Source organism: Bos taurus, chromosome 16 (assembly GCF_002263795.3).
Source record: "Bos taurus isolate L1 Dominette 01449 registration number 42190680 breed Hereford chromosome 16, ARS-UCD2.0, whole genome shotgun sequence".
NCBI classification, from domain to species: Eukaryota; Metazoa; Chordata; class Mammalia; order Artiodactyla; family Bovidae; genus Bos; species Bos taurus.
In genome coordinates this window covers 61,342,717-61,369,971 of record NC_037343.1, presented here as the reverse complement: position 1 = coordinate 61,369,971, position 27,255 = coordinate 61,342,717, and the positions used below count along the sequence as shown (strand labels likewise).

At 48.9% G+C, this 27,255-nt stretch overlaps 1 protein-coding gene and 1 long non-coding RNA gene across 7 annotated transcripts in view; one reads left to right on the top strand and one right to left on the bottom strand.

Annotated features, from left to right (window-relative positions):
* The window catches only part of QSOX1 (quiescin sulfhydryl oxidase 1), a 41,568-nt gene extending 34,651 nt beyond the window's left edge, over positions 1-6,917 (bottom strand). The window contains exon 1 of one of the 2 annotated variants that reach the window (XM_024976246.1): positions 6,512-6,917. In XM_024976246.1, the coding sequence (XP_024832014.1) occupies positions 6,512-6,902 (391 nt within the window). In that variant the 5' untranslated portion in view covers positions 6,903-6,917. 2 annotated transcript variants of the gene reach the window in all.
* A 92-nt stretch (positions 6,918-7,009) lies between these two features.
* On the top strand, positions 7,010-25,639 carry LOC132342485 (uncharacterized). 5 transcript variants are annotated; one of them, XR_009490893.1, is made up of 5 exons: positions 7,010-9,143; positions 12,062-12,175; positions 13,638-13,751; positions 21,244-23,651; positions 24,888-25,639. It is a non-coding gene; the product is annotated as an uncharacterized lncRNA (long non-coding RNA). The 5 variants fall into 5 exon arrangements; XR_009490892.1 differs by lacking the exon at positions 12,062-12,175; XR_009490894.1 differs by having other exon boundaries at positions 7,010-12,175; positions 23,492-23,651.
* Positions 25,640-27,255: the final 1,616 nt, after the last annotated feature.

Here is a 27,255-nt window from a genome sequence, read left to right as displayed (position 1 = left end):
GAGGAGCCTGGCAGGCTACAGTCCGTGGGGTTGAAAAGAGTCAGACATGACTGAGCAACGTAGCACGCAAGGGCCACTCCAGGGCTGGAACATCTCCCAGCCACATTCTATCCTCAGGTTCAGGTAAGGAGTGAGGTTAATGCCCGTCACCTGCAGGAGAAGCAAACTGCTCAGGGACGGGATGGTGCCCTGGATCACAGACAGAGCACCCCAGAGCTCCTTTCTCTGGCGCCTCTCCTATCCAAGGGAGGCCCAGCAAAGTGTGAGAAGTACAAGTCACCCCACAGGGTCATCTAGCACATTCCAGGTTTGGCTTCTTCAGCTCTGTGTCTAGGGCTCTGGTCATTTAATTTGGGGAGACCCCCAGGAAAGATCCAGCTGTTCTCAAGAGAGTCAACAAGTCAATTAGATCTAAGGGCGGAAGAGAGACAATTTTGAGTCCTTCCAACAGTGAGGGCCCCTGGCCAGGGGTCTCTCAGGGCCACTTGGCAGGGTGACCGAGGACAGCAGGCCTCAGCTGCTCCTCTCCTCTCAGAGACTACAGGCCGCTCTCCCTCAGGCCAAGTTGTTGCTTGCTGCTCGCTGGGGAATGAGGCTCTCAAGGGACTGGCAGCAGGGTGGCAGGGGGTGGGGTTAGGACTCAAACTTGCTGCTCACTGGGGAATGAGGCTCTCAAGGGACTGGCAGGGGATGGCGGGGAAGGGGGGCTGGTTAGGACTCAAAGCTAGTGTTCCATGAGCACCCATGGCACACTCCAGATTCTCTCACCCCACCACCACCCCGGGCACCATTTCCCCTTGGTCGCCAAATGAGGACAGGGACCAAGAGGTCTCCAAGGGGCCCAAGGCCTACCAGACCCAAAAACCCACTTTCGTCCCTCTACCTCACCAGGGTCAAGACACTCCCTTTGTATTTTTGCCATTTGCTCTGATCACAAAGGGCTTCCCTGGTGGTTCAGCAGGTAAAGAATCTGCCTGCAATGCGGGAGACCTGAGTTCGATCCCTGGGTTGGGAAGAGCCCCTGGAGAAGGGAAAGGCTACCCATTCCAGTATTCTGGCCTAGAGAATTCCATGGACTGTATAGTCCATAGGTTCGCAGAGTCAGACACGACTGAGCGAATTTCACTTCACTTCTGATCACAACCTTCTCCATGAGAGAGAGAATGGTTAAAACGGTTTCCTCTTCTAGCTACACACCATTCTCTGCAACACACAAGGGTTGGTCAATATCACAGACTCAGCCCTTACTCAGATGATGATATCAGGCATGTTAGGTTATTGCATGCCTTATTTATGTAGTTTAATGTGCACAACTCCGCTATGAAAAAGTAAGAAGGTATTTAGCTCTAGACCTGCTTTCTTAGACTGTAAAATAGAGATCAGATAACTGTGCCCAAGGTACATAACTAATCAGTGGTGAATATGGGATGAAAACCCAGGATTTGAGCCTCTCTGTTGGTCTCGAGAGGGCCCAGGACACAACAGAAAGTTGCTCTGTTCAGCCAGGAAGCTCAGAGGGGATGGGATGGGGAGGGTGTTAGTAATGGGGAAGGCTGAGGTGGGGGGGGGTGGGGCGTGGTGGTGGTGCCTGGGAGTTCTCAGCTCCTGGCTCCTGGAAGTCTGCGACTCTTCTCTTTATGCCTTGATTCCCTCTACCTCTAGGAAATGGAAACCCAGTGCCTCTTCTTACCAGCCCCAGCCCGAGGGGGAGAGGGAGGCTGGGGCCAGTCAGGTGCTGGGAAAGTCCAGGCTGAGGAATGTTTCTCAGGAATATCAATGTCAATACCTTAATGAGCCATAATGACCTACACAGATCTGGTTTGACACTAGTCACCGCAGGTCTGACGATTCATCATTCTAGTAACAGCACCAGGAATAAAGACGGCCTTATCTGGGTGCCCCGCTGGTAAAGCTAAGCCACATTTAAGGGAAGCTGCCCTGCTGTCAAAAAGGAACACAGCTGGGTGGAGGAGGCTTTCTAAGGTTTTGGGTGACTTAATACCACAACCTGCAGGCCTAACACCGAATAATCAGCAGACTCAGCCCAGCCCTCCTCTCTATTCAATTACTGCCCTGGCAAAGTAACCTCTCCACTGCCCAGAGTGTAAGTGAGCAAATGGAAGGGCTGAGAGGGGAGGCTAGGGTAGGCAGGGGACAGCTGTAGACCTTGGGGTGGTGGGAGAGGGAGACCTTGGGGTGAGGGGGGTGCACCCCTTCCGGAGTCACGGGCAGCGTCCCCGCCCCCACTCATAAGACCGGGAAGGGGCACTGGACCCAAGGCCTGCTCACGGCTGTCACTGGCCGAAGCACCACGAGCACCTCACGTCTCCTCTCTGGGTCTGTTTCCTCACAGGTCAAAGAGGGCCGAGATGAAGGTCTCTCAAGTCCTTTCCAGCTCTGATACCCACTCCTGCCAAGGGGAATGGCTGAGACCTCGGAGGGTGATGCAGCCTGGGCCTCTATTCAGGCAGAGGCCAGGCCTGCCCCAGCCACAGGGGCCAGTCGGGTGGAGAGGTCAGAACGCGATCCCACCTGAGTCTCTAGGGAGTCCTTCCGACTCAGGGAGCCGGAGCCCGGCCTAGGCTGTTCCCACCACGTCCCCTCCCCCTTGATGCCAGCTTCTGGGCCATGAGACCATGACATGGCCAAAATGCCTTCCCTGTGCCTCACGCTGGCTGACACCCTGGGTCTGAGTCAAGGGGAGCCACGGCAGCAGCAGAAGCCCTGCTCCCCACGGCCTCATGGGGATCCCGTGAGGCTCATGTCCCCAGTCTGCACGGGTGTTCAGTGAGCGGCTGCCCTGGGCCAGGCTCTACACCAGTAGTGCAAGGGTACCAGCAGGATGCAAGGGCCACACCTGGGAGAGAAAGGGAGGGACCGACACCGCTCGCTGTCACTCAGCACCCACGTCTCACACGTCTCATCTCCTCGCTCTTCACCTGCGTTACCCTTCCTCCATCTCCCGCCTCACCACCTGGCCTGGCTCTAAAAAGTCAGGAGGAGCTGTGTGCAAGAACCTCCTCCAGTGCAGACACAGAGAACAGACTTACAGACCCGGGGCTGGGGAGGGGTGGGCGGGGAGGAGGAGAGGCTGGGACTAATGGAGAGAACAGCATGGAAACACATACACGGCCATATGGAAAACAGATAGCCAGTGGGAATTTGCTGTATGACTCAGGAAACTCAAACTGGGGCTCTGTGACAACACAGAGGGGTGGGATGAAGTGGGAAGTGGGAGGGAGAGACTCCAGAGGGAGGGGACGTATATGGATACCTATGACTGATTCATGCTGATGTACGGCAGAAACCAACACAATATTGTAAAGCAATTATCCTTCAATTAAAAATAAATACATAAAAAAAAGAGAGAACCTCCTCCAGCATCTGTGTAATCTTGGGAAAGTTACTTAACTGTTTTGTTTTAAACAGGACTATCTGTTGCTCAGATGTCTTCTCACAAAGATTGTCTAAAGGCCTGTAATGGCCAATAAAGGCCCTTAGCACAGTGCCTGGCAGAAGGCAAGTGTGTAATAAATAACTATTTAGATAAAGGCCTCTGTGACTTTGCCCTTCCCTGAATTCCCACAACAAGAAATGGCTAAGCCATGCTCCTTTGACCCTTTTCAAATATAGCTTCTTAGGGGTGCCAATTTCCCTGCTGGGTGATTTACCCAATAGTAATGTAAACAGTGCTTTGTACACAGAAGTCACTCAACAAATATTTGCTGATTGATTAGCCGGTAAAGAAGCCTGAAGGTCTAAAAGGAACACAATTTTCCCAAATGTATGGTGAGGTAACAAGAGCTGCTCTGGAGTAGAAAGGGATGATCTGGGTCCTTAGAAACAGGTGCTTTGCCCCAGGGTAACAACTGCCCCAGAGAACCTAGCCCACAGGTTACTGAAGAAATGAGCCCTGGCCAGTCAGATTGAATGCCTGAGGCCAACTCGGCAGGATTGCACAATTTTCTCCCCCACTTCCACCCCGCCCATAACCTTCCACAGTCTCACTGCTCCTACCCAACACATTCATACCAAAGGCAGAGGGCAGGGGCCACAGGCCCCTGGGCCTGTGGTGGTGGGAGAGCAGCCCTCTGCTGGTCCACAACCAAACTTTCTCAAGGAACCTCAGAACACAGAGGTGTTGAAGGGCCTCACCAGGAAACACTTCCTTGGACTGGAGTGGAGGCATTCTTTATCACGGCAACACAACACCAGATTCGACAAGTCAGTTCCCCCAACCTGATCCTGCTTAGGGAGCTGACACCTCCATGGCTCATGAGAGACTCCAGGTTTTCACCTAAACCTCCTACCTCTCATGGACTGCGGTTCATCTCCACAGACACCATTTTCCTTTCTAAGGGTAAGTTTTGACTTGCTTTTTTTAGGGAAAGACTCTTACTTCCTACAGTGGGGAGAAGACCCTCATCTAGGAGCAGGCAGGGTCAGTGTCTGGATGTACAATTCACTGGAAATCTCTAGGTTGCAAGAGAATGAACTCATGAGTCAGCTGGAAGGTAATCTTTCTGTCCATCACTCTCAAGACCTAAGAATCTTCTAGATGGAGTCCATCTGTAGCCACTAAGGACCTCTTATGGCCTCAAAGTAGAAACTGACCTAGGACTTTTTATGATGTTCAGGACCACAGTGTCCCCTGAACACCTAACACTGCTTAGGTGTTCAGATTCCACGTTCAACATTCTACCTGCCTCCTGCTTTGACCAGATGTGTAGATATCACTGAAATAGCATGAAGAACTGCTGAGAAAAGGCACATTTAGGTGACAGAACTGTAGAGGCCTGCAGACAAGTGTCTATATGTAATTTGGAGGGAAACTGGTTTATTGGTTTTGTTTTAAAATAACTTTCCAAGACCATATGGCTAGACCATATGATACATCTTTCCATCTGGCCACTTCAGCAACCACTGTGCAAGCTGCTCCAGGGAAGAAGGGGCCTGAGTTTGAAAACCAACATACAAATTTACAAATGTAACATCTACAACATCTACAAATGTAACAACATCTCTGTGTGTTGGTCACTCAGTCATGTCCAACTCTGTGTGACCATAGCCCACCAGGCTCCTCTGTCCATGGGATTCTCCAGGCAAGAATACTGCCCTCCTCCAGGGGATCTTCCTGACACAGGATCGAACTCGTGTCTCTTATGTCTTCAGCATACACAGGTGGGCTCTAGTGCCACCAAATGCACTACTCTACCGCAAACAGTTAAGTTTATCAAAAAAAATACCAACAGCACAGCAGGGGAACAACAGCTCCAGTTGTTTTCTCTCCAGGAAGAGGCCTATTCCCTAAAGACAACTGCAGTCTTCATTCAGTGACCACTGAAGGCCAGGAGCCCTGCTAGGGCCCTAGCACCATAAGCAGGAAATAGCTCCACTCAGAGCAGCATATCAGAAATACAGCACTACCACATACCAGCCCCGCCCAAATACCCACCACCCGGGCTAGACAGATGGATGACCCCACAGGGATCCTGACTTGCAGAAAGGAAACTGAGATACTGTACATCGAGTACTTACTCAGGAAGCTGACATTTATTGTAGTAAGCACTAGATAAATATAAATTACTATGGTTGCCATATTTATTCAGCTCCAAAACTTAAGTTTTTAAAAACATTAACATTTCTGTAATGGAGGATGCCTTTAAATCCCTATCCATCTATTAGTGATCATCTTATCCCTCTACCTCTCAGGCTGATAGTAAAAGAATGGCAATTGACGGTCTCTTTAGAATGAAGAAAACATGGTATTAGCGGCCAGGCCAATGAATGGTAAAATGGAGTAAGGGCCAAAGACACACCAAGAGGCTGCCCTCAATCAGGCCTCTGGGCTCCTTAGGTTAAAGCAGAAGGAAGGGGAGACAGAGGAGGGCCCAGAAACTAAAGCCGGAGGCAGCAGGTCAGGAGAGGCCTGGAAACAGGAAACAGGGAAACTCTGCCTCAAAGATAAAGCTGAGAAAGGAGTCTACGTACCAGCTGGGTCTGCTAGCCAAGGGGTGGGGCAAGGAAGGAGGGAGTGGGGATAAGAGGGCAGTCGAATGAGTACTGATCCCATCGCAGCTGGGGAACTCGGTAGGAGGGGTGCTGCTGCCACAAGGCTGAACTACAGGAAGCCGTGTAAGGTGTCAGCGAGGAGGAACAAAGGCGACCACGTCGCAGGCATGGGGGCCGTAAGCCGGCAGAAGACTGACATGGAAAGCAGGGCAGGTCTGCGGACCCAGACCGCGGGAAGAGGGAGAGAAATTCGGGACATCGGCCAAGGGGAAAAAGAAAGCGAAGGGCGGGAGCTAAAGATGGAGCTGAGAGCTGGGAAACTGGGCGCGGGGGTGGGGAGGGGGGTGGGAGGGGCAGAAAGAAAGATGGGCGGAGGTGATGGGCAGGGGGAAGCGGGCAATGCCGAAGGGGGCTCCGCAAGGCAGGTGGCGGGGATCCGCCCGGATGGGACGAGGAGAGCGAGCCTCCCCCCACCCAACCCCGGCACCCAGTTTCTCACCTTTAACGTCGTTGGCCAGTGCCTTCCACGTCGGGGCAAAGGCGATGCAGTGGCCGCACCAGGAGGCGAAGAACTCCACCGCCCAGGCGCTGCTGGAGCCCAGCACCGTGCTGCGCACCGTGTCCGCCCGCAGCAGCGTCAGTGGGTCGGAGGACGAGTAGAGCGCAGAGCGCGGGGCCGCGCCAGCGCCGCGCACCGCCAGCAGCAGCGACAGCAGCATCAGCAGCCGCGACGGCGGCGGTCCGGAGCCGCGGCCGCACCACCCCATCCTCGGCCGCCGCGCCGAGGCCACCGCTGCGCACAAGTTTTCGGAAGACTTGGAGCTCAGCGGCTCCGCCGCGGCACCTCCTGCCTCCGTCGGGAGGTGGAGCCCGCAGACCCCGCCCGCCATGGTCCGGCCCCGCCCCTGGCCCCGCCCTCTGGCCCCGCCCGCCGGCCAGAGAGCCGACGAAGGCAGAAGCCCGGCGCTGGTCTCCCCGCCCGGCTGCGAGCGCCTCTCTTCGCCGTTCGCCTAGACCTCAGAGCTGCTCGGGTTCTCGCCTCCGCCTCTTAGAAAAGGCGGAGAGCGCAGCCCAGGCCCTCGAGCCCCGCCCGCCAAATGATAGGTGTGGAACATCCGCTGGGGCAGAGTCCCGGGCGACAGAGTCTCTCTGGGCGACCCGGGGAAGTTGTTTGGCTTCTCATGGGCCCCGTATCCAACGGAAAAGGAATCCGTTGGAATGGATTGGACCGATGGACGTTGTTCCCAGAAAGTGCTGGGGATCCCACCAAGCGACGAGAAGTTGTGACTTAGAAGCATGTGGGAGAGAGGGAGGGGTGGAAAGACAGTCTCTTGAGTGTGTAACCACAATGACCCCACGGGGATCAGATGTGTCCACACCGCCTGAGGCCTGTGACCATCCAAGGAAAACATATTTGAGGGCTTCCTGATAATGAATTAGAAGCCCCCTCCCATCATAGACTGGACTGGATTGGCATGGCCCATTGGGTGGCGTCAGAGTTTGCTCAGCGCGCAGTTCTGGCCACCTGGCTCCCAGCAGCCCAGGTCCCCCACATCTAACCCTCCAGTCTGCTCCAATGCTGGGTTATCTTCAGGGGAGCAGGTGTTCCTCAGAGTGTTGTCACAACTGATCTTTTTCGTCTGTGCCTCCTGGGTTAGCCCACCTTGCTTGTAAGTCTTCTGAGACTAGATTTGTTATTCATTCAACATTTATCTAGTAGTTTCTTTGTGCGAGGCGCTGCTGTAGGTACTAAGGCTAAGGCAGTACATAAAATCAAGACTCTACAGTCATGGAACCTACATAGACAAGGATAGAGACATAAATGTAGATCCTGTGTTGACAAAGGTTCTGAAGAAATGTACGATGAAGTAAGAATAAAGTGACAGAGGAAGTGGTATTTTATTTGACAGAGGAAGTGGTATTTTATTTTAGATAGGGAGGTCAGGGATAGACCCATCCCTGATATTTACAGGGCCAGGGCAAACAGTGCAAATGGAGATAAACATATCATGTGTGTGTGCTCAGTCATTAGGTCACATCCGACTCTTTGCGACCCCCATGGACTGCAGCCCTCCAGGCTCCTCTGTCCATGGGATTTCCCAGGCAAGAATACTAGAGTGGGTAGCCATTTCCTTCTCCAGGTGATCTTCCCGACCCAGGGATCAAACTCATGTCTCCTACATTGGCAGGCGAATTGTTTACCACTGAGCACCTGGGAAGCCCCACACGTATATCTACCTAATTTAAAATTATAAGCCAGTCTAAACTTAGGTAGAAATCCTGTCCTTTCATCTTGACAAGTACACAGTCACAAAAATCTGGAAGGCCAAACTTAAGTTTAGGATTCTCAGACTCCCCCTAAGATGTACACTGGAATGGGGCTTCTTGGGTGGTAACTGGTCCCTGGCCCTCAAACTTCCTCCCGTTCTTTGCACCCCAGCTCTGTCCCACTCTTCATGGGACTTTGTGCCTGCACCTATAACATCCCTGTCTGCATATCTGAGCTCCAGCCATACCTTTAGCAAATAGCCCATCCTTGGTTCCTCAAGAGAATAGACCTTGAGGAAAAGGCTGATGTAGTCTCTGGAAGTTGGCCTGGTACTCTTGGAATGGGAGTTCTAGGGTCTCGGGTACTCCCTGTATGATCTAAGAAGAGGTGAGGCACAGGAGCTTTGGGTGGGCACATCCCCTTGACCCATGGGCTTCTAACTCTGTGGAAAGGGGCATGGCTGGAAGAGGACTGGAGAGCTCAGAAGACAAGGTAGGGGGTTCCTCTTGCCCCCAGTCTGAAGGCAGTTCTAATGAGGTAATATTTGATCCAAAGACCCAAATGGAGAATGGGAGGGAAACTTGTGTCAATGTGGAAGAGTGTTCCAGGCAGATATCTGGAGGCTGGGGCTTTTGCTCCCTTCATCCATTCATATTCTCTGTGCCAAAGTCTTGAACTGCACAGATAGTCCCCTGGCAACCTGGGATTCCCAGGGATGGATGCACTCCAGTGGTGAGATCAGGTGCCGATAAAAGTCAAGTGCCTTCACTCTGTTGTTAAACAGTGTTGTAGTTATCTTCCCTAGGGAATTAAGGGGACAATGTTGGCTGAACGTGAAGAGTACCTGGGAAGGACAGCCCATGTAAGTACACAAAGACTTGTTTGTTCACATATCTATTTCAGATCATATCAGAAATAGAAAAGAATACAAATGATAAGAATGGAATAAGGTTTCTTGGCAATTTCTTCTTTGAAGAAATTAGCATTGAGACTTATAAAATCTGGAACATCAGTGTCTCACAACAGTCATACGGGGGTTCTCAACTTTAAGCCTCAGAAGTCTGTTTAAACAGAATCTTAAAAGGAGTCTCAGATCAAAGCAAGCTGAAAGGTATGACCTACAGCAGTAACCACTTTCTGTGGTCCATGGGGGCTTCTTGGGAACCCTAGGGATCCCCTTGACCACCATGTGAAAACCACTGGTCTAGAATTGAAAACAGAAAACATAATTTTACAACTTCCTGGCTTGCTCTTCCAGGAGCTTCCTGGGATGAAAAAGTGCCAGAGAAGGAAATCTACTTGGGGATAGGGCATGGAGGGGGGACGACGTGCCAAGGAAAGGATTGAAAGTGGGGGCATTTGGGAATTCCTAGCTGGTTCCCTGTTCCCCTTCCTGCATACACGTGGTAGGAAAGTGAGGCAAGATAAATCAGATGGGAGAATAAAAGTAACGGCTAATAGTTTGCACCTGCTCTGCTGAGCACTTACAGACGCTACTCATTTAACCCTCACCCCATCCTTATGAGGTTGAGAATATTATTATATTATCTAATTTTTACCAATGAGAAGACTAAGGTCAAAGGAGCCCTGTTGACTTTCCCACTTGTGAATCATTCGTGTGTTATGTGTGAATAAAAGGGAATTTGGGAGTCTTTCCACTAAAAACAAGATAGACGGTAAGAGGAATGCAGCTTCTACACCAATACAGATGGTGATGGTGAGCAACAGAATAGTGTTTGGTAAAACGTGTCATCCAGTGGCAGAGCACTAGATGACTTTCTACTTACTCACTAGCACTGAGGATCAGAGAGAGTGTGAGCCGCTGGAAGGCAAGGGCTGAGCAGCAGGGAAGGAATCGTGGCTTTGTCCCTTCAGAACTTGCCTCTTGGTCTTCAAGGTGAACCTCTCCATGCCTGGGCTCAGTTGGAATACCCGTTGTGAAAATTGGAAGAGAGGTCGTGAGAGTCCATTATCAGTTAGATATGGCAGGAAAGAAAAGGCACCTTCAGAAGGATGGCTGAGGGGATTGCTAATGGATGGACTGGTTCAGAGGTGTGTGTGGGTGGAAGGACCTGACAAGACGTGTAAGGTCCCTAGCAACTAATGACAGAAGTCCTTCTTGCACTCCTCCAAAGGAGGAAATTATGGGAGGGAACTCTGCGAGGAAGACTGGTGGAAGCTGAGTCCAGGAAGAGAGGCCTCCCAATAGGAGCCGTGACCACAAAATGCTGCCACTGCCAGGGACACAGAGCCAGGAGGAAAGCAGGGAGGCACCAGGGAAATCTCACTTCCGTCTCTTTCTCCCCCGGTCCTCTGCTGTCTTGCCATCACCTCCCATTGGCCAAACTCAATCAAAACCGGAAGTGAGGATGTCCTGATTATAGTCCATAAAAGTGGGCTTCTGAGACAAAAGGCTGGTTAGAGGAAGGTAGAGGAGGCAGAATACTGTACCTAAACTTGGGCACTTCGAGGCCTTAGAAATGAGAGTGGGAAACACAGAAATCCCTGCCCGTCCTTCTGTGAGTCTCCTGGGTGGGCGCAGGGAACTGGGGGTCTAGCCACCCACTGGAGAGAGCCAGCATGCAAGGGCTTAGGCAATCCCTTCCCAGCTCCTTATTCTTTCCTGCTCACACTTAGCCCAATGGTCTTATTCTTGATCTGTCTGAGGAGACTGAGGTCCAGAAAGGTGAAGGCGCTTGCGCAAGGTCTCACAGCAAAGTAATGGTAGAGTTCATTTTCATCAGGCTTTCCAACATAGCTATTGAAATATTAAGATGAGGACCTCTGTGAAAAGGATAAATGGGGCAGAGCCCCATATTCAGGTAGAGCTTCCCTGGTCCCCAGGTCATTTGGCAATTCAAAGGGAATAGGTACCTCCCCCACAACAACATACTATTCTAACCCCTCTGCTTTCTCCCTCTTTCCATCCTCATTCCACAAGGACAAGCAGATTATTTCAAGTGAAGATATAAGGCTGTAGTCTCCAGGGCTTTCTGTTAGAGCTCTCTGGCCAATATCAAGAGGCAAGCCTTTTAGGAACCTGCAAGTCATCAAATGAGGCCTGAAGTCAAAAGCATCAGGGCCACAAGGCTGAGTCGCTGGGGTGGAGTTGTCCAGTCTTCCCCTCAGGAGACTTCTGGGGACCTTGCCAACCTTGTGATACTGTGGGATTGGTTTGGGAGAATGTTAGGCTCCTAGAATAGATGTCTGTGCACTTACTGAGCGCTTCCTATGGGTTGAGCACTGTTAAGTAGAGGGGCTTGGGGTGGGAGTATGGGGGGCTGTCAGTAATACCCCTGTGTCCCGTCTCAAGCAAGGAACAAGCACAGAGAGCAAATGGAGACGCAAACGCCTCCACTTTCTCACAGATGAAATTGACTGGAGAATGTGGCTTAGATGCACTTTCACGAAGCGTTCCTAATTAAACGTGACTCCAGCTCTTGACGGGCTGAGCCTGTCCGGTAAGCTGGCTGAATGGAGGAAAAGACTTCGGTGGGCACCTGCTGGCACACAGGCTGCCAGGTGCCAGAGGAGGAGATTCCGGAGAGACTGAGCCATACGGTGGAGTTCCTTTCCCAAAACTTACCAGTTAGGTCACCATCCTTCCTCTCAGTGAGGCAAGCAAGGACCAGAAAGAAGATGGCCATGTCCTCCTGCAGCTTGTTCTGTTTCAGGGACGAAGTGAACAGAAATTCCACTTATTAACCCTGAATGTTTTACATGTTTTATCTCACTTAATCCTCCGTACTATCCTATAATATTGTGATCTCCATGTTACAGACATAGTCTCTGAGACATAGAAAGCTAAATAACTTGCCCAAGGTCACACAGCTCTACAAGGACAGAGTTGGAGTTCAACACCAGATTTCTGCATGGATTAATCAATTTGTCTTGGTACATTAAATTTTTTTTAACTTTTTAAACAATGCCCTCTATGTGGAGTCAGACTCATAGCCAGGAAGCAAAGGATCCAGGCTGAATTGCTAAAACCTTTTGCCACATCTTCAGAGTTACAATAAAGCCATTTCAAGACAGCTCATGCAGTAATATAGATCTGCAAGTCTTGAAGTAAGCTTGCGGAAGACTTCTGTAATGTTGTCTGTTTTATACATTTACTACCTCATATTATTTGTTTGTTGGCTGTCAGCCCTCAGAATTTTAGTCAAGCCTTTGAAAATTCAGCCTGTCTTAGAGGAGATGAGATAAATATTTAATCCAGAATCATGAGCTGGAGCCAGTTTGGTGGGGGTTGCTACAGAGGAAACAAGAAAACTTCAAAGGGATGTCAAAACTCAGAGGAACAGGATCTGAACCTCTTGGTCAGTTGAAGGGACTGCCTGAGATTCTGGGATTTGTCTGAATAAATGAGCACCTTAGGAGGACTTGGTTATACTCAAGAAAATCCTAAACTGAATCAGCTGAAGCAGGGAAGGTGACTCAGTTCAGTTCAGATGCTCAGTCATGTCTGACTCTCTGCAACCCCATGGACTGCAGCATGCCAGGCTTTCTTTTCCATCACCAACTCCCGGAGCTTACTCAAACTCATGTCCATTGAGTCAGTGATGCCATCCAACCATCTGATCCTCTGTTGTCCCCTTCTCCTCCCGCCTTCAATCTTTCCCAGCATCAGGGGCTTTTCCAATGACTCAGTTCTTTGCATCAGGTGGCCAAAGTATTGGAGCTTCAGCTTCAGCATCAGTCCTTCCAATGAATATTCGGGACTGATTTCCTTTAGGATTGAATACTGGAGTGGGTTTCCCAAACCGAATCAGCTGAAGCAGGGAAGGGGACTCAGTTGCCTCAAAGAACTAAATCAAGGGTAGGACAAAGCCATGCCTAGACTCTGAGACACCATGACACCATCTTGCTCTGCATTTCTGGTCTCTGTACATTGGCATTATTTTCTCAGCTGGGCTGCTTCTGAGAGTCCAGAATTCTGGTTGTATGCTTTCAACTTTGAGATCAGAAGGGGGGGAAAAAAAAGCAATAGAACTTCTCTCCTGATCCTAGTTTGAAAAATACTGGAGAAAACTCTGGTTAGGCTTGGATTGTTTGTTTATCCCCAGATCAGTCACTGTGACCAGAGAGGTCACGTCACTATTGGGGTGAGCACTGTAACTGGCAACCCCAACCATAAGTACATGTTTGGAGTAAGAAAGGATCGGTTTTCCAAAGAAAAAGGAATACTGTTATCAGGGGAAGAGGGTAAATGAGGCGGCACAGACTAAAGCAGGTTGTGACCAGAGCCTGGAGGCAGAGGCGGACAAATCCAGTGGGAGAAAGTGAAAGAGCCTAGGACAGTATCCAGGACAGCAGGGCTCAACTAATTCTCTCTTTCTTTCTTTGTTTTTTAAAGTAGAAGCAAAGGGACTCCTCTGATGGTCCGGAGGTTAAGAATCCGCCTTGCAATGCAGGGGACACCGGTTTGATCCCTGGTCAGGGAACCAAGATTCCACATGCCCTGGAGCAAGTAAGCCTGCATGCCACAACTAAGACCCAACGCAGCCAAATAAGTATTTTTTAAAATAGTAGCTAAGTCTGGGTACTCCAGGAGGTCACAAGACCTATGTAGCTGTGTCATGAATGCATCAGAAATTTTCAGATATCCAGATAAATTTGACTTAAGCCATTTAGCTGCAAAAAGAGGGAGAGCACATGCAGAGAAGAAAGGCTATCCTGCAGGAGTTTGCCTAGTCCACAGCAGGCACTGTTAGTGCTTTCTGCATGAATCACCCAGATGAAATACCGAGTGTGTTAATGTTCCCAGGTGACCACGTCAGTGTCCAGATGTGTGTGGATAAGAATGTTGTTCTTATTTTACGATGGCCTTGCTTATCAGCAGATACCCTGAAGGACTTCACAAGGCCCCACCTCTCCTTCCTTATGGACCCACTTGCCCTGTGCTGCGGTCCACAGTTCAGCCACACCCCGTCCAGCCCTGGTTTTCACTCCCTGCCCAGCCCCTTGAGAGGATGCTTCTGTTGGACAGATGGACTTTCTAGGTGCCCAGACACCACTGTCGCATCTCCCGGGGTGCCATGCTCTGCAGTTTGGTGGTCGGCTGCCTCATTTGCAGCTGGGGACTGTACCCTCTAGTCCAGAAGGGGAGTTTGAATGTAGTGTCTGCTTCTGTACTTTCATAAAAATATAAAATGCCCTGTCCACCACTTGATGAGCCTGAAATTTCCTAGTTGACCTTCATGGTCTCCTCTTCTTAACTTTGCCTTATCAAAAATAAAAGTTCGCTAACCTCCTGTTCTTTCTGGAAACATTGTTTGTGTTATTAATCTTGTCTTGAAAGTAATCACACTTGTGATTTACCCATTCACTAACTGTGGGGTGTGTCTTTGCATATCCTGGTTGATGCTCAGATATTGGTCAGAAAAGATAATCTTTTATCCTTGTGGCAGCTATGAATCATTTTTAAAGGGTACCCCAACATTTTCTGGGGCTTCCCTGATAGCTCAGTAGGTAAAGAATCCGCCTACCAATGCAGAAGACATGGAGATGCAGGTACAATCCCTGCATTAGGAAGATCCCCTGGAGTAGGAAACGGCAACCCACTCCAGTATAACTGCCTGGAAAATTCCACGGACAGAGATGCCTGGTAGGCTATAGTCCATGGGATCACAAAAAGTCAGACATGACCTAGCGACTGAACAACAACAAAAGCCCTTCTCCAGACAACCTACACAACATGTTCTAATCCAACAGACAGCTTTTGCAGGGAACCTGAGTTGGAAAACTTATTGCCACTCTGGGGTCCCTCTGGGAAGCAGACATTCAGCAAGGGGCAAGGCAGGACCTGCCAGGTGACAGCCGCAAACAATACAGCTGCAGATAATACGGCTGGAGGAGCACCCCAAGGAGAGGAAACCCCGATACAGATTTCCCCTCCCTTTGAGGCCTGAGTTTCTCAGCCCTCCTGGAAACAGGTGGAGGTGGAAGGGACTGCTCAGCTACGAAAGGGAGTGATCTCAGCACACAGAGGCTATGGCTAGATGAGCACCCTCCCAGACACTCCTCTCCAGCCTTCAGGGATCCCCCTGCCATGGCCAGGAATCATAAGATAGACTCCACCCATGACGAAAGAGCACATTTCACACCCAAACAGGACCGGACAGTCCACGAAGCACTTTGCCACATGCTGTCTCCTTTGATGCAAGTAGGCGTCGTCAAGCCTGATGACGACAGTAACGCAGAACCGAACCGAAGCTCAGGCAGGCTAAGAAAGTTGCTCCAAGGGTGTGTGTCTAGTAAGAAACATACTGCAGAGCCCAACCTTGACCCGACAGACCACCCACAGTCCCAGCACCCGGGGGAGAAGAAAGAGAAAGCTAAGGCCACTTCCTTCCTTCCTTTCATAATCAGATGACTTCCTCTAGTCTAAGACAAGCCATTTGCTATCATTTTGTCTTTCCTCAAACCTCCAGCACGTCTCTCTCCCCATACCCTCCTGTGAGCATTTCAGGCATTTGGATGACAGAACAAGCCCTTGGACGGGAGCTCCTCCTCCATCCACCAAACTGCAAACCCCTTACACTTGTGCTCATCTGCTTAGTCTCCCTTCCAGCTCCTTCCTCTCATCACCTCCACCCCCTCCGCTTGTGGCTCTGTAATTTTGCTCCCGATCCTCTCCTCCTGCTCCCACACACCTAACTCTTTCTTGGTACTAAATTGATTCCTTCAGCAAACAAACATGCTCTCTATCTACTCCTAAAACTGAGAAAACAAGGGCCTTCCCTGGTGGTCCAGTGGTTAAGAATCCGTACTTCCACTGCAAGGAGCAGGGATTTGATTTCTGGTAAGGGAAGTAAGATCCCACATGCTGTGCAGGGCAGCCAGAAAAAAAGAAAGAAAGAAAAGAAAAGAAAAAAGAAAACCGACAAAACTCCTAGGTGAACGTACATCTTCCCCCCAGGTACGGTACCATTTCCTTCCTTCTCTTCACAACCAAACTTAACAACAGGGTTGTCTGTATTCACCGCTTCCACTTCCTCACCCCGCCCTTTCCTCCTCAACCCATCCTGGCCTGGTTTCTGACACTGCCCATCAAGATTAACCACAAGCTCCTGGTTAATCAGGAGCATCACCTGGTCCACCTCCCACCTCCTTCCTCTCACTTGCAGCCTTGACACAGCAGATGGCCCCCTCTTTCTTGAAACCCTTTCTTCTTTTTGCTTTTAGTTTAAACCACATGAATCCCTTTTCTATTGCTACAGTAACAAATTATCTTACTTAGTGGTTTTAAACAAGGCAGTTGGTCATCTTACGGTTCCATAGGTCAGAAGTCCAACACTGGCTAACATCTAATTGCTGGCTGCTCTGTGTTCCCTTCCAGAAGTTCTAGGGGAAAATCTGTGTCCTTGCACATTCAGATTGTTGGCAGAATTCATTCCCTCAGTTGTAGGACTGAGGTCCTACATCTTTGCTATCAGCTGAGGACTATTTCCCAGCTCCTGGAGGCAACTCATTCCTTAGCTCCTCCATCTTTAGAGCCTGCAGTGGGGGGGGTAAATCCCTCCCATATTTCAAGTCACTTCTGCCTCTTCCAATATCATCTCTCTCTGACCCCCTCTCTACCTTCCTTTTTTATTTTTAAAGACTCTGTTGGTAAGATTGGGCCTACCCAGATAATCCAGGCTAAGCTCTCCATCTCAAAGTCTTTAACCTTCATTGCATCTGCAAAGTCCCTTTTTCCATGCCAGGTAATGTATCCCCAGGCTTCGTGGATCAGGTGTGGACATCCTTGGGGTCCACTGTTATGCTCTCCTTGTTCCCCTCCTGCCTCACCAGTATCAGATACCCACAGCTTCAGCTTCTACACTTTTTCCACAAGCAAGCCCAACACTCTTGTGCCTTTAAAACATCATCTACAAAGCAATGCTCCTAAATTTTTATTTTCAGCTGTAAATTTACTCTTGAATTCAAGATTCGTCTATATGACTCACATTTCCACTTGAATATGTGACCGTCATCTCAAACCTAGCACATCCAAACTGAAACTCTGGGTTTTCCTTTATAAACTCTGTCCCTCACCCCCACCCCACCCCACCCCGACACCAGCTTCAGCCAAGTCAGTAATGGTATCACCTAGCCCCTTGCTGGGGCCCAACCCTGACTCAGACATCTGAGAAATGCTTAGACATGCTGCGTTTCTGTTTTTAACTCACCTTTGTCATCCAGTCGATTAGCCATGCTGGTTGACTTGTGCTTCACCCACATCCCCCACCCCCACTATCCCCAGGCCTCCACTGCCTTTCACCTGGACTACTACAGTCACCTCCCCGTTGGGGTCCAGTTTTCTGTCTTACCCTTAGCCCAGTCTCCACATTGCAAACAGACCGAGTTTTAAAAATACGACCTAGTGCAGGGGGAGGGAGGAGGGAAGCTCGAGAGGGACGGGATATATATGTATATGGGCTTCCCAGGTGGGGCCAGTGGTAAAGAACCCACCTGCCAATGCAGGAAACATAATGAGACACAATTGGATCCCTGAGTCGGGAAGATCCCCTGGAGGAAGGCATGGCCACCCACGCCAGTGTTCTTGCCTGGGAAATCCCATAGACAGAGGAGCCTGATGGGCTGCAGTCCATGGGGTCAGAAAGAGTTGGACACGACTGAAGTGACTTAGCATATATATATATGTGTGTGTGTGTGTGTGTATATGACTGATTCGCATTGATGTATGGCAGAGACTACCACATTGTAAAGCAATTATCCTCCAAAAAAATTATGGCCAGACTTAAGTCTTAAGAACTTAAGACTTAAGTTCCTACTTAAGTCTTCTGAACATAGTTAAAATGAAATCTGTTGCCGAGAGCCTGGCTACTCCAAGAGTGGTCCACGGGCCAGTGGCATTGGCCTTACCTGGGATCACGTCAGGAATGCGGAATCTCAGGCCCCACCTCGGACTTTCTGAATCTGAACTTTGACAAGATCCCAGATGGTGTGTAGGCATATTATATTTTGAGAAGGGCGTGATCTCGTCCCTCTTTACCTTGCTGACTTCTGTTACCTATCACTCTTCCCTCTGTGAACTACTTTTAAGCCACGTAGTTCTTCTCTCTGCTTCTTACATTGTATCAAACATGCTATGACCTCAGGCGCTTGCTCTGGCCAGTTTTCTTGGGACATCTTTTCCTGGTCGTTCACAGAGCCAATCCCTCCTCATTGTGCAGGTCTCTGCTTAACACCACCTCCTCCGAGGCCTTCTATAAACATCCTGTAGAAAGCAGCTCCCCTCCCCTCAATAGTCATCACTCTCCCTTCACCCTACTTGATCGCTTTCACTCCTCTTAATCTCTAGCAGTGAAAGCCGTGTTTATTTCCTTGCTTTCCTGTTAAATAGCTTCCTCTCTCCCTCTCCCCTGTCCCAAGAAGGTAAGACTAACAGAGGCACAGCCCCTAGTCTGTCTTGCACAGTCTGGTTACCTGGGGCCTGGAAAGTGCCCGCTGCCCAAGCACGGTTTCCGAATGAATTAGCAGCCAGTGCTGCATCCCTCTCTCTCCCACTCCCTTCTGCTCCTGCCTTTCCAAAATTTCTGTTCTATTATATGTTCTGGCCTGAGGACAAATCAGGCTTCCAGAGTGCCTGACTCTTGGAATTCTCCAGTTCTCCAGGAAGAGCTCTTGCCCATCACCAGTTAAGAAATGAGTTTTCTGGGGAGCACTCAATCTGTTAACAACTTTGAGGATGCCTGACTAAGTCCAAATAATAATTACACTAAACTGATGGCACTTACATAACCTTGCTGTTTGCCATGCATTGTTTTAAATACTTTACTGACACTAAGCTCACTTATTCTTCAGTTATTCCTTATTACAATGATTTCCTTTAAAAAAAAAATGTGGAGAACAAGGAACAGAGAGATTACTGTGCTCAACGTTTCACAGTAAGGAAGTGGCAACAACAACCTCCTTAGGCTCAGACTGAAGTGCCTCTGCCCTGGGCCTCCTGGTTTAGGAGGCCCTCTCTGGAGGGGTCTCTTCCCACAGGGTGGAGAATCCACGGGCCAAGGAGAAAACTCCCACCCCCCTGCCCCCCAGACCACGCTGGGGTGCCTGGGACTGTGGAATTCCCATCCCAAATGACCATGAGTCTGCTCCCAGGGCCTCTCCCCTGGGTTCATCTTCTTGAGGTTGGGCCATGCTCTTGAGTGGGCCCAAGTAGTAGCCAAGCAGCAGCTTTGTGCAAAAAACCATGGGCAGAGCTTGAATATGCAGGCTCAGTGTCCACACATGTGTGGCAAAGCCCCTTAAGAGGTAGGACAGAGCAGGCTCTAGAAGAGGAAGGGAGGGCCTTGGGCTGGGGCCCACTTTCCCCATACCTCCTCAGTCAGACACAGAGCTCCGCGGAGCCCGAGAGCTCTAAATCCAAACCTGGCCTCCCAGGTCATCGTGGAAGCTTACGTGTCAAAGTCAGAGGAGAGAACACGTTTCACTTAACAGTGTGTGAGCTTGATTGATGACTTTTAAGTAGTTTAAACGTGTAGATATATGGCCTGTGGCCTCCATCTCTCTTCCTGTCCTGCCCCCACGAATTTTAGAGGTGGATCTAAGCGGACCCAGGTTGCCTGTCTCAGGGTGGACTAACCCCTGCGGTAACGGGGCCACGCTCTGGCTATGCCTCTGTGCTCTGGGCGGGGACCCTCTGATCCCAGGGCAGTTCTCCCCGGTGGCTGTCCTGTCCTCCAGTTGTCCCTGCCCTGGGAGCTCAAATAGTGGTTGTTTCCACTGCATCCTGCAGCCCCTGGGATCCTCTGTCACTGGCACCCCATAGGGCGGAAGGGCTTGGGAACAGCTGCTCTGACTCATGTCCTGACACTGCATATGACTTGGGTTCAAGTCTCAGCTCCACCAGTTGGGCAAATTGTATCACTTGATGTAATGTAATGATGTAAAGTGATTTCATCACTTGATGAAAGTGAAAGTGGAGAGTGAAAAAGTTGGCTTAAAGCTCAACATTCAGAAAACGAAGATCATGGCATCCGGTCCCATCACTTCACGGGAAATAGATGAGGAAACAGTGGAAACAGTGTCCGACTTTGTTTTTCTGGGCTCCAAAATCACTGCAGATGGTGACGGCAGCCATGAAATTAAAAGACGCTTACTCCTTGGAAGGAAAGTGATGACCAATCTAGATAGCATATTCAAAAGCAGAGACATTACTTTGCCAACAAAGGTTCATCTAGTCAAGGCTATGGTTTTTCCTGTGGTCATGTATGGATGTGAGAGTTGGACTGCGAAGAAGGCTGAGCACGGAAGAATTGATGCTTTTGAACTGTGGTGTTGGAGAAGACTCTTGAGAGTCCCTTGGACTGCAAGGAGATCCAACCAGTTCATTCTGAAAGAGATCAGCCCTGGGATTTCTTTGGAGGGAATGATGCTAAAGCTGAAACTCCAGTACTTTGGCCACCTCATGCGAAGAGTTGACTCATTGGAAAAGACTCTGATGCTGGGAGGGATTGGGGGCGGGAGGAGAAGGGGACGACAGAGAATGAGATGGCTGGATGGCATCACTGACTTGATGGACGTGAGTCTGAGTGAACTCCGGGAGTTGGTGATGGACAGGGAGGCCTGGCGTGCTGCAATTCATGGGATCGCAAAGAGTCGGACACGACTGAGCGACTGATCTGATCTGATCTGATGGGCTCTTCAATGTTCTGTCTTTAAGGCTTATGTGGGAGCGTCTACATAATTCAGTGATCTGCTCTGAGGCCCAGGGACAATACCTCGTGGTTCTCAAAGTAGCTGCCCAAAGGCCAATCTCGTAGCCTGGAGCTGGAGGGAACTAAAGTGAAGAGAGGCATGGCCGGCCCCTCGTGGCAAGTCCTGTGCCGGGTGGATTTGTCCTGCACTCTGCCCACTGTGCCCGGGACTCTGTGGACCCTAGGGAGTCTTGCAGTCCCGGAACGGGGTGAGCTGGCCTCCACCTTCAGAATTGCCTACTTCCCTTTCAGATTATTCCACCTGTGAGCTGTGCTGGTCTGTGGCTTCCCCTTCACTGAGAATGACTGCACCACACACTCAGACCCACACACAGACGTAGCCACGCATGATTTTTTGTTGTTGAAGAGAAGTCCGTCAGTCGTGTCTGACTCTTTGCCACCCAATAGACTGAAGCCTGCTGGACTCATCCATCCGTGGGATTTTCCAGGCAAGAATACTGGAGCGGGTTGCGATTTCCTTCTCCAGGGGACCTTCCTGACTCAGGGATTGAACCCAGGTTTCCCACATTGCAGGCAGACTCTTCACTGTCTGAGCCACCAGGGAATCCCCCATGCATATTGTTTTAGATTAGGTGACTTTAGTGGCTAAAAATAGATCTACATTTAACAAGAGTTTAATGCTCTTATTGAGAAATGAAGATTGCCTCTCCTCTCATTGTGAAAACCATCTTAGGCAAGATGTTCTTGAGGGTGGAGTTTAGAACACCAGGGATTTCTAAAGAGCAGGAGGCTGAAGCTGACATTCCTTCCTTTGTCTTGTTTGTGCAGATGTGGGGTCTGAGTTCAGAGACAGGAATCTGATCTCTGTGGTCCTAACCCAGGCTAGGTGACTAAAGGACCTGGTTAAAGTACTGGTTGTGGACCCAAGAGGATTTCTCTCTTCTCTGGACAACCATGGAAGTCAGGCCTCAGCAGGCTGTTTTCTAGCCTGTTTTCAGAAGAAAACAAGTACCCACATTCAGGACCTGAGCCCTAACACTAGAAGGCCTCTGTTGCCAGATGTAATATATGGCTTTTGATCTGATTATATGGATTCAAATCTGGCTCCACCACTTGCTAGCTGAATCTTATTGGGCAAGTTAATTACTTTCCCTATGCCCAATCATAATATCTATTAAATAGGCCTGCAAATAGTATCTGTTTCATAGGCTGCTTTGCCAATTAAGTGAATTAATATACATTGATACACTTAGATGAAAAGCATTTAGAAGGACTTCTAAATACTCTGTCATATTATATTACTAACCATCCAAGGGGGGGCAGGAAATTGTGCCATTGCGTTACACTATGATAACCTCTGGGTGATCGTAATGCTGATCTGAGCATAGGTGTGTGATGAGGCCATGAGCCCAGGCTGCGGGGCCTTTGCAGCCTGTGCTGAGGGGTTTGTTTCTGTTCTAAACAGATGGGGAGGTATTTAAAGATTTTAGCTCTTCTGTTATCAGTCCTGAATATTCACTGGAAGGACTGATGCTGAAACTCCAATACTTTGGCCACCTGATGTGAAGAACTGACTCATTTAAAAAGACCCTGATGCTGGGGAAGATTGAAGGCATGAGGAGAAGGGGACGACAGAGGATGACATGGTTGGATGGCATCACCAACTCAATGGACATGAGTTTGAGTAAACTCTGGGAGTTGGTGATGGACAGGGAGGCCTGGTGTGCTGCAGTCCATGGGGTCGCAGAGTCGGGCACGACTGAGCGACTGAACTGAACTGAACTGAACTCTTCTGTGGACAGTTCTTGGGGGCTTTTCTAGGATATGAGGACCTGAGGCCTTAGGTTGCCCTCCCAGAATTACATGGAAGAAGATGGAACCTCTCCTGAGCCCCGAGGAAGATGCTCCAATAGAAGGGACAATGACCAAAAATCCACACAGGAAAAGGCCTGGCTTTGGGAGCCGGAGAAACCCGGGTTAGTCTAGGCTGTGTCACTCATAAACTGTGTTTTGGGGCAAGGTTGCTAAACTATCAAACCTCAGTTTCCTCACCTGTACAATGGGGCCTGCCTCGTAAGGTTGTTGGGAGGACCAAATCCACTGATGTTTGCAGAGGGCCCAGCACCCGGGTAGCTAGTGCTCACTGAATTATCCTATGAATCGTCGCGGCCTTTGTTGGAGGGTCTGCTAATGTGGAGGTCGTGAGGGGCAGCGTTGTGCAGAACAGAGGCAGGAGCAGTCCAAGCTTGAGAGGACGCCGGGGCCTCCATGCAGGGTGCAGTGCCCTTCCGGACCTCGGCCGCTTTCCACACTCACCACACCTACTGCTAATTAACGATGCGACCTCTGGGACCAGGAAAGGGCAGGGTGCATGCCCATGGGGAGAAGATAGGGGTGTTAGGCGCTTTGAAAAGTTATACTCTCCACTGTAAATTAGTAAGGAAGATTTCTGGTGTAGTCTTCAATTTATGAGACTTATTCTGGCTTCTCTAGAGTGCCTGGACGTCTCTGGGAGAACTGATACCTTCCTGTCTCTAAGCCTCTCAGGTTGGGGAACAGACCCCTGGTCATGGTGAAGAGTTCAGTATCGCTCCATGACGCCTCTTGACAGGGGCCGGTGGACCTTCCCTGAGGCCTCCCGCCGTTCAGATGTTCGTAGCTGTCGGCATAGTTGTCCCCTTGTGGTTGCTGAAGAACTGGTAAGTGGAGTCACGAACCAAATAAAGTTAAATACGGCTGTCACGTGGTCTCAGCCTATCTCCCCGAGCCTATCCTCCCCACGTGCACCCTGCTCCTGTAAGCCAGCCCACCTGTCTGTGCTCACATTTTCCCTGCATGAAGCTCCCACTCAGACCTCTCTTTGTCAAGCCCAAAGCTCAGGACCCACACCCTTCCAAAAGGTTTTTTTGATACCACAGGCCACAGTCATCCTCCCCACCTCTGAATAACCCGAATTAACAAGAGCATCCTCTCCCAGCCTTCCACGTCTCCGTCAAAGGCACACCACTGACATCAGGCTAACGCCTCTCTTTCCATCAGTGCCCCATTCAGTCAGCAGCAGCCCAGGGCCTCCCTTCTGAAAGGCACTCCCTCTCTACAGCTCACTCTCTAGTCTATGTCATTAGCTTCCCCTGCAACAGCTTCTTCGTTCATTGTTCAGCAGCCAGAGGGAGATTTTCGAAGTACAGACTTGACCTTGTCACTCCCCTGGTTACGGCTCTCCCAGGTGACATACGGGAGAATAGACCCCAGCCCCACGCCACGGCCAGTGAGGCCCTAGCTCAGCATCTACCACCCTCCCTTGCTCACAGGGCTGCAGCCACACCCGTCTATTCTCTATTCCTCATTCACAGCTGAGAGCCTTTGCACTGGCTGTTCCCTCTGTCTGGAATGCTCTTCCCTCAGATCTTCTCATCATCCAGGTCTCAGCTCAAGTGTTAGCTTCTCAGAAAGGCCTTCCCTGACCTTTCTGTAGACAGTAGTTCCTGCCCTACCCCCTCTTTACTTCACCTGTTCGTCAATCTTCATAGATCTTACCACTCTCCTCATTACACTTCCCTCCGCGCCTCCCCCCACCCCAGCCGTCCATCCTGCTGTGTTTCACGGGCATGTGGGATCTTAGTTCCCCAACCAGGGATCGAACCCACACGTTCCCTTGCAGTGGAAGTGTGAAATCTTCACCACTGGACTGCCAGGGAAGTCCCAAGATATATATTGCTTGTTTTATTGTCTGTCTCCTCCTGCCTGAATGTAAGCAAGTAGAACAGCGACCTAGATTTCTTGATTTTTTGTGGGGATTGCCAGTGCGTAGAACAAAGCCAGAAAATAGTGGACGCGTGGAATGCATGGATGGATGATGAGCTTGGCCCTGGATGGCTGCTACCTAATGGTTTCCTTTACTTATTAACACGGATGTGTTTTGCCTCCACACCCAGATCGTAAATCATGCAAGGGAAATTTGAAGACCTTCCGGCTAATGAATGAGATCAAGAAAAATGGCTTTGTCTCTAGTGCGTTTAAAGCTGGAGAACTTGCTCCATTTTGTGGCTATTTGGTATGTGGTTGTTCCCAGCAGTGAAGAGATGGATGAACGCCCAAGGCCCTTCTGGTCATAATAGAGCACACGGAAGGGTGTTGACATGATGACACGACCGGTCAGCAAGAGCTCCTCAGTTACACCTTTATTTAGTCACAAACTCATAACTCTGCCAAGAAAGTCAGCAGCTTGGGATATATACATTTGCAGACACTGCTGGTTGTGAAACAAATAGTCACATCCCCATTCTTCTTCCTTACCTATGGGACCTGCCCTCAGAAGCTGAAAATTCTGGATACTTGCTGAGTTTCACAATTTGAGGAGGACACTGGCCAGTGACACATCAGAGGACGTTGGCTGGGACTTACGGGAATAATTGAAAATATTTTTTAAGTTAAAAATGTTGAACTTTGAAAGGGGGTAGGGATAAATTAGGAGTTTGGGATTAGCAGATACAAACCACTACTTATAAAACAGATAACAAGCACAGGGAACTGTATTCAATATCTTCTAATAACATACAATGGAAAAGAATATGAAAAAAATAATATACATATATGGATATATCAGAATCACTTTGCTGGGCACCAGAAACTAGCACATTGTAAATCAACTACACTTCAATAAAGTAAATTATTTTTTAACTTTGAACTTCTTTTGCTGACATAAACACATATTTCTTCTTGACTTATATGAATAGCTTCTCAATTCTTTTTTTCTCATCAAAACATTTAACAAAAATTGCAGTAGCAGAGAAAATAATAATAATAACAACAAGAAAGAGACATGAGAGGAAATGGGAATCGGGGCAAGATTGATCCCTAGGCTCCATGAATACATATTCATTCCCTAGTATCATTTTAAATGAATTTCCCCTTGTAATTTCTGGGAATAACTCCATTCTCTGGGTAAAAGAGAGAATGAAGTAGATAGAATCCCTTTCTTCCCTTCTCCCTTTGGATGATGTGTGAGAACAAGGTACTTGGAGCTGCTCTGGACACCCGGCCATCATGAGGAAGGGATCAAAGAGAATAAAGCTGACACAAAGCTCTAACGTTGCACAATCATTGACAGATCCCAGCACAGTCTACCTCTAGATTCCTTGTTGTGTGAGAGGTCCAAGACCCTCTTGTTGATCTACTTTTAGCCAAGTATTCTGTTCCTTGCAGTCAAATGACTATTAGTTGTGAGAGTTCCCAGGAAAATTTATTTTTCATATTGGTTATTTCACACATTGAGGTCCTTAGCTCTTTTTATAAGCAAAGATGTAGAAACCGAAATGGTCTTGTTTCCAATCACTGGCCCTTCACTGAAGAACCAATTAACAGTTTTGTTAATTGGTTCATCTTCTTCACTAGAAAGGTACAGTTTCTCCCAGCTTCTATTCTGGGTCTCCCAGAGTGATGAAAATAGTGTATGGAGGCTTCTTAAGACAAACTTTCATGTTATATACATTTTGAGCAATTGTTCTTTGAAGGAAGTAGAATTAACAAGATACTGGTCTCAAAGACCAGAAGCAGGAATGGTCAATATTGCAGCTCCCAAGGAATTCTTGAATAAATGCCTTTTCTACCCCCTTTCTCTCACTGAAGAAACTCAACCTTGAGACTCAGAGTAGGAATTTGGAGTTTTAAAATTCCACTTAGCTCATCTAATTGTTTAAATCAATTTTCTCAAAATAGTAGTAATAACACTGACAGACCAGTTAGGGAAGTTATTTAGATGATTATTACTTTTCAAAATATTTTGACTGTGCTTAAAATGGGTCATCACACATGCCTCTTTGTATTGTGGAAACTCAGAATCCTGGAATGTGTTTGGAGCTAAAAGAGTGGTTTTGGGTTTCCTGATGTGCATTCTTAAGACAAAATTGCATAAAATGTATTTTTCAAGAATATCCTTGTTCAAACAAAGACACACAAAAATTTGATATCTACTTACAGACGATGCCAGTGTCACGAAAACAAAATAAATTGTAAGAGTTACAGAGCCAAGGGAAATGTGGGCCTTCTGAATGTAGTTCTACTCAAGTTGACACATTGAGGCCGCTAGTTAATGACGCAACAGGACAAATCACTTCCCTACAATCGGATGCACATCTTTAATCTTTTTTTAATATGCAAAAGAACTAAAATATTTTTAATTGTGTTAAATGCACCATTTCAATTACATATCAACATTTTTTAATGACCTTGAATCTAATTCTTAGTTGAAATGAAAAATATTTAGGTCGAAAAGCTGTGACCTAAAGTTAACTTTTGCAGATA